The 11,590-nt window shown below is 33.3% G+C and overlaps 1 protein-coding gene across 4 annotated transcripts; it reads right to left on the bottom strand.

The window, feature by feature from the left end:
- Positions 1 to 3,287: 3,287 nt before the first annotated feature.
- On the bottom strand, positions 3,288 to 7,709 carry LOC104820355 (mitogen-activated protein kinase 9). 4 transcript variants are annotated; one of them, XM_010550767.2, is made up of 12 exons: positions 7,168 to 7,709; positions 6,300 to 6,708; positions 6,088 to 6,215; positions 5,945 to 6,004; positions 5,693 to 5,842; positions 5,039 to 5,194; positions 4,693 to 4,830; positions 4,477 to 4,550; positions 4,271 to 4,372; positions 3,847 to 4,069; positions 3,640 to 3,684; positions 3,288 to 3,439 (listed from the first exon to the last, which is right to left on the bottom strand). In XM_010550767.2, the coding sequence occupies exons 1-12, from the start codon at positions 7,468 to 7,470 to the stop codon at positions 3,401 to 3,403; spliced, it is 1,827 nt and encodes a 608-aa protein (XP_010549069.1). In that variant the 5' UTR covers positions 7,471 to 7,709; the 3' UTR covers positions 3,288 to 3,400. The 4 variants fall into 4 exon arrangements, with proteins under 4 accessions (XP_010549069.1, XP_010549071.1, XP_010549073.1 ...); XM_010550769.2 differs by having other exon boundaries at positions 3,293 to 3,447; XM_010550771.2 differs by lacking the exon at positions 3,640 to 3,684 and having other exon boundaries at positions 3,293 to 3,447.
- Between the last annotated feature and the right edge of the window lie 3,881 nt (positions 7,710 to 11,590).

The following is an 11,590-nucleotide window of genomic DNA, read 5'->3' as shown; positions in this document are numbered from 1 at the left end:
AACGAGAGATATGTGTATTTGTAATAGACTTATGGAATGGGATCGTACTGCGAATTTCATATTATTATTTTTGTTATTTTGATGGAGCTGTAAATTATATGCAAAATAAATAAATACTTTATTACTGTGTATACTTGCTTATACACGTTGATGATTTTTTTTTATTGTCTTGCATGTGTATATATTGTTACATTACGTATGTTTCTGTGAGAAGTCCATATGTATACAGTATACGTACATATATATATATATACACGAGTATTGTTCTGCCATAAATATAAATTCCAGATTGGTATCTGCTCATTTGTAGTTTATGCATGGATTTCCGTAAAACATACGGTATTTGATTGAGAAACTACAATGATAAAATATTAGGGGAGTCTCAGTCTAGTGGTTAGTGGCAACTCTCATTTGTCAAGAGATTTTTGTTTCGAAACCTAGATATGGAAACTCCTCTTAAACCGGTCAGTTTTACGATGTTGGTTCACCTACTCTGCGTGGTTTGTCGGTTATTACGCAGGACGGTGAGATTTTTCAGATCCACGATGTTATCCTGATGTTGATGGAGTGAAAGACATTGCAGTATCCAGTATCCGACTCGAAATGATGTAGAATAGGGTTTCTATAGCAACAAAAAACTATAAATATGTTATTAGTTTTAAAAAATTGTAAATTTAGTTATATTATTTAATGAAATTCACGGGCCGATTATTTGGTGCATTGGATTTGGAATTGTAAATATAGCAGTGTTGATAGCAGTAGTAGTTGTTTATTTCGAGAACGTGGGAGTTTGGAAGGATTACATTCTTTTTAGGGTAAAATCCCTAAAAAACCTCCAACTTGCAAAAATATATACAAATAAACCTTCAACTTGAAAAACTGTCATTCAATCCCCGAACTTGTAACTTGTCACTGAATAAAACCTCGAACTTGCAAATTATTGCTCTAATAAATCTTTGACCGCTTTGACCACAATTTCAAACGATCCAAAATCCACGTATTAACGGATTGCTGATGTCAATTTTTAAATTAAAATTGATAACGTGTATAAGGTGACATCAGCAATCCGTTAATACGTGGATTTCCGATCGTCTGAAATTGTGGTCAAACCGGTCAAAGGTTTATTAGAGCAATAATTTACAAGTTCGAGGTTTCATTCAGTGACAAGTTACAAGTTCGGAGATTGAATGACAGTATTTCAAGTTGAAGGTTTATTTGTATATATTTTTGCAAGTTGGAGGTTTTTTAGGGGTTTTACCCTTCTTTTTAATTATATTACACTGCCATCAATTTTATGCATAGCTTTCTTTCTTTTTTTATATACATTGGGAAGCTCGGTCCTAGCTGCAGTCCTTCGGTCTCGCTAACTCCCTGTCACAGCGGTGGCCCTTCAGGCGCACAGAACCGAGTAAACTCAAGTTCATACACACGAGCCTGCAACACACGTGTAGAAGGTGAATCAACCGTAATTGACAGGTGATAAGTGAACGGCTAGAGTCAAACCCCCAACCTCTCAGTATAGGGGACATGTTTATTGCCAACCCAACCGGGGTTTCCCCAAATTTTATGCATAGTTCATTGGACTAATTTTGTTTTGTTTTTTTTTTCCATAGAAGATGCATGACAAATTATTTTCTTTTTTCTGTTGATAAATTATTTTCCAAAATGCCAATTCAAACATCTCAAAGTTATTTTTTTGAAATTTGTTGTATTATACATTTCATATTAAGATAGAAAACTTTTGAGTTTATATATTATTATAATTGTTTATTTCTATTTGTTCGTTATTTTTTTATAAAATTAGAAATTTTACTCAAACAGATAGATAAAGTTATCTGTTCAAATTAATTTCGTTAATTACAGCAACAACTATTCATATATAGTTTGGCATATCCAATTGTACCATATTATTTTTTTATAACTAGGAGATTGAATGAGTTTTTCATAAGTAGAATTGAACCTAATACTTTTAAATAACTTTATTATCTCTCGACCAATAGACCATCAACTAATAGATAATTAATTGCATTATATTGCTATATATATATATATATATATATATTAATTACGGCGTCGAGAAGGAAATATTTGTGTAAGACGACACTTAGCATTACAATGAGAAAAACATATATACTCGAATTAAAGAAAAATGGTAACATAGCTTTTCTCTTACTTGCATGACAAAACTTTTCTTTTGCCCATTATATAGTCCTCGCAATTTAAACACAAAATTCACCTTTTTCATGCGATTAGTTACTCTTTTGTGTTTTATTATTGTCTCCAAAAGAATTTCAAAGTATAATTTAGTTTGCGTTATTTTAATAAAATTTGGAAATATGGTTTAATATTCTAGATATGTGTGTGTAAAAATGATCCTCGATTGTTTTAACTAATTAATAATGAAAAAAGAAAACAATTATTTGGAGTTTGGTTGAAAAGGCAACGTTAGGCACGCGATCGCGGTAGTGAAAGCTGCTCGGAAATATAAACAACAACATCAAATAACATATATATCATTTGAAATTCCATATATATATATATATATGTATGAATGTATATGCATATTTGTGTATCTAACGAACAATCGCTGAGTTAAAGGAGTAATAGACATTGTACAACTACATAATTTATATATTTAATTTTCATGTGTTTTTAAAAAATTGGATATTTTGTGTATGAATATACGCTTAATATTTTCACCACGTTAAAGAGGAAAATAAAAAGGGCAAATCCCAATGAACAAAAAGAAAGAAAGTGAAAGTCTTTCTTTTTCCTCTTTATATGAGGCCAGTCAGTAAAATTATTGAATATCATTGATACCCAACTTGCTTTTATATATATATATATGAAATATAAAGCATAAACTGATCTTTTTTTAGGACTTCAAAAATAATCAGATCAATATTATATTTTAAAGGATAAAATCTATAAAAAAAAATTGAAATCATATAATAGTAGAAAATTAATCTCTAAATTTTTCGTTCGAAAAAATTTATTTTAAAATTTTGTAAAATATGTTATTATAATTTATAAACTTATAAAATATGTTATTATAATTTATAAACTTATAAAATATGTTATTATACTTTTTAAACTGATTTATAAATCAATAATGTCGAGATTTTTTATAATACTAATTCATTAACAAGTTTAAAAATTATAATTACATATTTTATAAATTTGGGAATAAATTTATTAAGCCAAAAACTTAGAAATCAATTTTCAACCATTTTGTAAGTTAATAATTTTTATTCTTTTTATCCATAAAATAAATAATATGTATATTTATTTACAATAACTGATTCTTTAGGATTGCGACGAATGGGAGTGTGAAATTACGAGTATGTCCTTTTAAGGGGGCAAAGAAAACAAAGGCTTCTCTCAGTAGTGAAGAAACAGATCATGAGAAAGATGTCATATGTTCTTTCATAAGTCGTGTCTGTTTTCCTACAAATAAATAAAACATCTGATGAGAACCAAAACATTTCTCTGCAACAAACAAACAAAAGAGGGGAATCAAATCAATATGCTTCTATTGTAGATTGATCATCTTTCTTTAACATTTCTTCTCATAAGACAGTTTCAGCTTCAAAGTTTGTTCCCAGATGACAGATATGATTAAGCGTGGAGGGTCGTAACCTTCTTAGCCAACGCATCAACCGCCTCATTGTTTGATTCCCCATTCTGCAGTTTCAGACACGAACAAACCCGACTTTTCACATAACGAACTTCGATTCATTGGATAACATCACTTCTTCACAGTTTCTGTCATATGTGTGGAGACATGCCCAAAGTTGGCGCTAATGCAACCTCCCAAATCCTAGTTTCTACTGGTTAAAGAGTTACCTCGGAAATGTTTCTTGGTTTAAGGCCGATGCATTTGGAGGCGCTGATGCTAGCGCTCTTCAGTAAGCTACGTGCATTGTAGCCTCCTCCTGAGTTGTTGAACCTCTCCTCTTGTTCCGACTTCTTCGGGCTCTTGAGGGTCGTTGCCACTGATTCAGAAGTTCTCCTCTCAAATTCTATGTTTGCCATTGTATTCTCTTCCTTAGGAGCAATAACCCGCTCTCTGAAAACACAGGAACCGGTTATTGTCATCTCAGATCGGGGTGATGCATATCCTATGAAGGATTCTGACGTAAATTCTTCTCTTTCTATAACAGCTTGAATAGAATAACCCGGTTGTAAGCGTAATGATCATAGATCCCATACTTATAACACTTTTTCCAGGGAAAAAGCAGAAAAGAAGACAAGAATGGATTTGGTATACCTTGGCAATGAAGCATGTTGGCGTTGGAGGGGAGAGCTTCTTTCGCCCTTTCCGTAATGTTCTTCGAGATGTGCAAATTGTCTCTTAAACCGATCAACACCACTGCATCATATGATTGGTTTATAAAAAATTCAATCATGAATTCTTGTAATGTGTTTTTCAATCTTACAATTGAAAACAGTCGAAGCAAATTGATATTACAATACCTTGGATACATGAAGCTGGTCTGTTCTCCACCTCGAAGATACTCTTGCAGCATCTGAGGATGATACTCTAAGATCTGCATCATGGCATATCAGAATGTTTGTGTTTTTTTAGCTTTTAAGATTCAGCATTTATACCAATAAGCAGACACAAAACAGTAAACTCAAAAGGCTTCACCGTTTTAAGCTCTCCAAATGAATTCAAAGAAGAAAGTGTACCTCTCTGTAGATCAACTCTCTAACGTCTTCTTTCGTGAGTTTCCTTCTCTCGAACTCAAACTCGAGTTTCGGGATCGGTTGAGTTGATGGCTCCCGTTCCACATTTGCCAGACCATAGAAATAGGGATCTGACAGTGCCTGTGAAAACACCATATATGCGCACATTCATTTGGTTTCATATTTTCTTTTGGGTTTGATTACTAAATATCATAAACAAACATAAGCATTGCACGAACATCGTGTTTTCCAGAGTTTCTCATATAATCAATCACAGTCGTTTATATTGTAGAAAAAATTTAAAACTTTTTAGGCAACCAAAGGTATATATGTAAGGAAAAAAGCTTACTTCTTCGGCTGTGGGACGATCTTTGGGGTCAAATGCAAGCAGACGCTCCAGCAAGCGAAGGGCCAAAGGATTTACATTTGGGAATTTTTGAGAGAAAGGAATCGGTGGTTTCCTCCTCATGTTTCCGAGATATCTTCTAGCTTTTTCATTACGAATCTGCCAGATGCAAAATATTGATTGTTGTTACCGAGATAAAACTGAATACAATATCATAGATTATCATGGGCCCGAACCAATTGTCATAAACTAATCAGTAGAATCCGTATTTAGTTAACATGGGTTCCCAATGAACTACACTTTGGATGCAATGCCCACAACAGACCCTTTTTGTCTATCCAAGTCATCTCATCCATGCAATTCCGATACCACTTGATAAATGACTAAACCTCGTGTACAAAGCTAAATAGTATTAACTACTCTCGCATTTATCTATGATGCTCTGGCCTAAATGGACAGCACCTTCCTCAAGGTTGGGCTTCAGACATAAGAAAAGAATCCAACATGTGCTAGAGCAACACCATTGGGAGGAACTAACCCTTTAAAACTAACAGGGAGAAGAAGTCTATAGCTTTTTTACGCACGAACAAAGAAAGCGAAATTTAGATCATACCAAGAAAAAGTATGAGAGTTGTTAAACTGAGTAATGCAACTAACCCTTGAAATAGCCTCATGTGAAGGAGTACCGAGCGAATCAGTCATAAGATCCAATTGGTGCACCACGTTTTTCCCAGGAAACAGCGGTTTCCCCGTGAGCATTTCCGCAAATATGCATCCTATGCTCCATATATCAATGGCAGGAGTATACTGCATCAAAGAATGAGACACATTAGACAGCTTATCCTCGGAACCTAAACAGACAGAGTCAACATTTGAACACACACACAAAGGCAAACAGAACTAGATTACTTTGGAGAAGAATGAACCGCAGAGCTCTGGAGCACGATACCATCTTGTAGCGACATAGTCCTGCAAGGAACAGCAACAATTGCTACCGACGATAAATAACGTTAACAGATAATAAAAGTGATGGATTTCAATCTGTCACATACAGTCCAGAATATAGCAGAAGGTGCATCATTGAAGGACACTCGAGCAAGCCCAAAATCACAGATCTTCAATTTGCAATCAGCATTAGCCAGAATGTTTTTCGGCTTCAGATCACGATGAAACACGTTTGCTGCAACAACAACAAAAAAAGCATTTGATCTTCAAATCTTGTGGAGAAAGTGAGGAGAATTACAGCATCGAGAGAGAAACTTGCCAGTGTGTATGTATTTTAGACCGCGAAGAAGCTGGTAGAGGAAAAACTGATAATGCTCAGGGGTCAGATCATCGTTTGCCTTGATAACTTGGTGAAGATCAGACTCCATCAACTCAAAGACGACGTAAATGTCTCTGAATTCCCGACGTGAAGGAGGGAGCATAATGTGCTTTATCTCCACTATATCAGGATGCCGTAGTAACCTCAGGAGCTTTATCTCTCTCAGAATACGTGTTGCATCAGAGACATGCTCAAACACGTCGTTGATTTTCTTTATAGCAACCCTTTCGCCCGTATGCATGTCTATTGCCGAAGCCACAACCCCATAACTCCCTTTCCCGATAACCTCTTGGATTTGGTATCGGCTGGCCTCGCCATATTCCGTGAAGAACTCTGTCTCTAACGCAACCTGCGGGAACAAGCGGTATTCCGTTCGTCCAACATGAGAACCAGAAAAGGCATGAATTGGCTATTTTCAGAGCTCAGATGGACAAAAGCATGATCAAGAACATAACATTTCTTCAACAAAGACATTCCAGATAAGCATGACATTGACATGGTGTTTGCATTTGAGAAACAGAGCATGGCCAATAAGAAGGCCATCTGACAAGACATTTCCCATGTTTTCTCTTCATCCATTCAATTGGCTTCAACCAAGTGATTGAATGGTCAATACCAAGTCAGAGAATTTAAACAAAAGGACAAGCAAGCTAGTCAAAAAAATTGAAGAGGGAAAACAAAATCATAATTACAGAAGACAACAAAAGAGATGAGGTCAAATCCATCCTAAACATGATTCAAAAGAAAAGGGTCGAATCCAGAAGCTCTTTATAACACCCTTTTCGGTTCATAATGGATACAAACGAACCTTCTTATGATGATCCATGGGAAGGAAATTCCTTCTGGGAACCCTAATGCCCTTCAAAGCAGAGAGATCAAGAGCTGCAACAATGGCGACCCTCTTGGCTTCTGCTCCTTCGTCTTCCTCCTCCTCTTCTTCGTCTTCCTCCTCCTCCTCCTCGCGATTTCTGTAAATGGTTGTAAGCTGAGCCCGCAAATCGCTGACAGATGAGGAACGAGTGCTGCTAACAGAGTGACGTGCGCTGTCAATCAGATGATTGGCATTCCCATAAGAAGGATGGTTAGAGTTCGTGCTATGGCTACCACCCATCAAACACCTCCTCCACCACTTTTTTTTTCCCTAATTTTTTATGAGATAACAATAATAATAATCGAGAACAATTATTATTATTATTATTATTAGTAAATGTTTAATTACAGCCCACGAATCTCAGGCATGGCGTGCTTCTCTCACTATCGCGTAGTCGCCATGTTTTCCTTCCTTGTTCTTCTGCGCGTGAGCTATTTTTTTTTTTTTGTATAAACGTTGGCCTGCTTTGTGTTTGGTTGTCTCTATCCGAAGGTTGCGGAGGATGAAGAAGGGAGCTAGAAAAGGGAACGTGACACGTGACTCGCACGTGATGCGCGTGAAGTGTTTGGTTGGCTGTTTACAACCTAACATTGTTTTTTTTAAATAAAAAAAAGATACTGCAACTTTAAGAAAAAAAAATATTAAAATTTATTTTTATTAGATAAAGATTAAACTTTTTAAATGAATCTAAAAATACTGAACTTTTTAAATAATTCAAAAAATATATGAATTTTTCTACGATTATAAAAAAAACATTGAACTTTTTTAGTGATAAAAAAAATATATGAACGTTCGATTGTAAAAAAAACTAAGTAAAATAATTCGATGTCACGTTATTCATTTTGTTTATTTTGACAATTGTAGAAGAGTTAAGTGTTTATTTTGTCAAACTTAAAAATTTAATGTTTATTTGATAAAATAAAAAGTTTAATATTTTTTTGTCAAAATTAGAAAATTTAATATTTTTTGGGATTTTTCTTTTTTTTTTAAGAATTTCCTTTTCTACCGCTTTTTCCAATTGCAGATATTTTTAACAACTACAAATATAATGCAGTGTTTATGAATATTAAAATGTATTATTATTTTTAGGGAGAATTGATTTTTATGAATTAAAAAATACTATATAAATACACTAACTTTGAAATTCTTATACAAATATATAAACTTTGTAAATATGATCATAAATCTATAAGCAAAATTATTTTTTTTATAAAAAAAATATGGTTTATAGATATATTTGCAAAATTTATATATTTTTATAAAAAAAATTTAAAAGTTTGTGTATTTATTTAAATTGTTTTAAAAAATTCATATTTTTTAAACAATTCTCCTGTATTTTTTAATTGATAAACTCGTATATATGGATTACGGATAATTAAGAAATTCGACGTAAATTCTTCATTTCGTTAAAATTTATCATGCAAATGTCTCAACTATTATTTTAATTCTTTTTAAATTATTAATTATTCCTTAATTCCAAATCGATAGCTTAAAATATATAAACTTTGTAAATATTATCATAAATCTATAAACAAAATTATTTTTATATAAAAAAATATGGTTTATTAAATTATTTGCAAACAAACTCATTATGAAGCAAACTCATATATCTAGTCTGCTTGAGACAAGCGCATGAACTCACGAACTGACTCGCAAATCAATAAAAAAACATATAATAAAGTCAAAATTAATTGATCCTAATTCAAATATATAATAGAAAAGACAAACTATTTAGAAAATTAATAATTTTTGTTTTTAAAAAATTATTTTAGGTCTAAATTGAATCCAAAACACAATTTTTTTTGAAAGTATATAAGTTTTATGAAACTAAAATTACCAAACTAAAAAAAAATAACCGAATCAAAATATTACATATCAATCTATCTATTAAAAATCACACGTGGAGGGGGACAAAACAAAACATGAATATAGTTTTAAGTATACAAAATAAAATGATGGTGAGATGGTGGGGGTCCATATATGTTCATACATACAGAGAAGGGGTCTGCGTGCGACATTTGCGATGTCATTGGCCCCCATGTAACATCTATGCACGTTTCAAAATATAATCAAATTAATTGGCGAATAATAATAATAATAATAATAATAATAATCGAATGAAGCGCAAAATAATAAAAATATAGTGGTCGTCGTCGTCGCTTGCTGGGGAACAGGCCCAGTCGATCCAACTTGGCAGGCCTATTTATTAGGCCCATTGATATTTATAATCCTTCTAAGCTTATAGTTTGAGCCCATTATGTGTGAAGAGGAGAGGACGTTTTGTTTAAAAACATTTAATTTAATAATGGAAAATCTTATACATAAATAATTGAGGCTTAAAGAAATGATGACACATCAACATCCAATATGTCAATTTTTTAAATTTTGATTTGTTTATAAACTAATGATGAAATAGATAATTATGAAAAATGATACGTCATCATCTAACATGTTAATTTTTTAAATTTTGATTCATCTATAAACTATAAATTTTATACTGTACAACTTTTTACAAAAACAAAATTACTGTAATTTTTTATGAATTATTTATTATTAATTCATTAAGTATTAATAGTTGTTTTGAATAATAAATAGAACTATATACGACTATATATATATATATATATATATATTGACATTCTCATTATGTTATCATAAATAGCATAGATTTTGATCAAAATAACGGCTTTGATTTTAAATAATTATTAATTCTACGACAAACACGATTGAAATAACGTTATAGGAGGAAGTAGTTTTTTTTTTTTGATAACGGAGCGTCCTTGACCGAAGCCCAGACTAATCTCCGGACCGAGAGCAAGCCATGTATTTTGAAATATTCGCTCCCCTCCCCACCCTGGGACTCAAACTTGGAACGGAGTGCTTTGCACCCCCGTTTCACCAGTTGAACTACCCGGGATGGGTTAGGAGAAAGTAGTTATGTCGAACGCCATATTGATTCTCCACTACTCATCACATTTATTATTTCTCTTTTTCTAATTATTTTTATTCTGTTCAATTGATTCTATTTAATTCATACACTCAAACATCGTATTCCTAGATTGTTAATTGAATACAATGAAATTATGTTCAAACAATTATCTTAATTAAATAAAACTCATGTGAAAAGTAACATGTTTATGTAACATTTCAATAAGTTACTTGTTTCATTTAATTAAATAACCTAAAAACTATGGCTATATATAGTCATCATTTGGTGGAGTTTGTATCATCATCAAACATTCATCTATCCATTATAAAGAAAAGAGAAAAACATTTTTGAATAAGAGTAAGTGTTTTTCCCAAGGATCTCGAGAACATTTTATCTTAATCCGAAGCAACTTTGTGTTGGGATAAATATACTCTTTAAAAGCATCTAACTCGTCTCTCGAGACTTCCCACAACTTAGTGTGTCATCCGTGTGCGGTTATCAATTTCTTTTCTCTCTGAAGTTATTTTCCCTATTATCCCTAACAATCAAATAATATATTTTTAAGATAATTTTGGAAGGTTCAACATACAATGTCATGAACCAAGAGTTTGTGAAGTTCAATCATTTTGATGGAACAGATTTCAATCGGTGGAAGGATAAGTTGCTCTTTCTTCTCACCATCCTTAAGGTGGCATATGTCTTAGATCTTTACACAAAACCCGTGGAGGAACCCACCTCGAATGCTACTCCAGATGATATCGCAAAGACAAGAACTGAAGAAGAAAAGGGAAGATGATGAGTTTACATGTCGAGGACATATTCTCAACACCCTCTCCGATAGGTTGTATTATCTTTACATGTCGATCAAGTCCCAGGTGGAAATTTGGAAAACTTTGGAAGAGAAATATAATACCGAGAGACAAGGTACCGATAAATTCATCATGCTAAAATATTTTGAATTCAAATTTCTCAATTCTCAACCCCTCATGAATCAAGTTCATGAATTACAAGTTTTTGTAGACTTAGTGATCTTAAAGTTTGTGATTCCTGAGACGTTACAAGTAGGAGTCATTCTCTCCAAATTGCTTTCTACTTGGAATGATTATCGGAACACTACAAAAAACACTCATATTTCCGACGGAAATATCCGTCTCACGAAAGAGGAAATTCCGTCGGTATTTTTAGTTTGCGACGGACATCGACGGAATAAGTTCCGTCCGTTAATGGTTGTCGCAAACACATCCCGGTCGTGCATCCGTCGCATATTTGCGACGGAAACAGCCGTCGTAAGTCAGTCGTTTTTTACGACGGAATATTCCGCCGGGAAAAGCGACGGACTAACCGTCGCAATCTAGTCGATATGCCCGACGAAAACTCCGTCGTTTTTCCATGGTAAACGCGACGGAAATTCCGTCGTTCAGTCGTCGCTCT

The sequence above is a fragment of the Tarenaya hassleriana genome, unplaced genomic scaffold (genome assembly GCF_000463585.1).
Source record: "Tarenaya hassleriana unplaced genomic scaffold, ASM46358v1 Cleome30, whole genome shotgun sequence".
In the NCBI taxonomy this organism is placed as follows: Eukaryota; Viridiplantae; Streptophyta; class Magnoliopsida; order Brassicales; family Cleomaceae; genus Tarenaya; species Tarenaya hassleriana.
Note: the sequence above shows the minus strand (reverse complement) of the source record. Positions and strands in the feature narration are given on the sequence as shown.

Excerpts from the sequence above, each read along its gene's own strand:
- LOC104820355 (XM_010550767.2), bottom strand. The coding sequence starts at position 7,470 with ATGGGTGGTAGCCATAGCACGAACTCTAACCATCCTTCTTATGGGAAT. Across the intron at positions 6,005-6,087 it reads CTTCTGCTATATTCTGGACT|GACTATGTCGCTACAAGATG; the intron begins GTATGTGACAGA and ends TGTTCCTTGCAG. Across the intron at positions 4,373-4,476 it reads ACCAGCTTCATGTATCCAAG|TGGTGTTGATCGGTTTAAGA; the intron begins GTATTGTAATAT and ends CATATGATGCAG.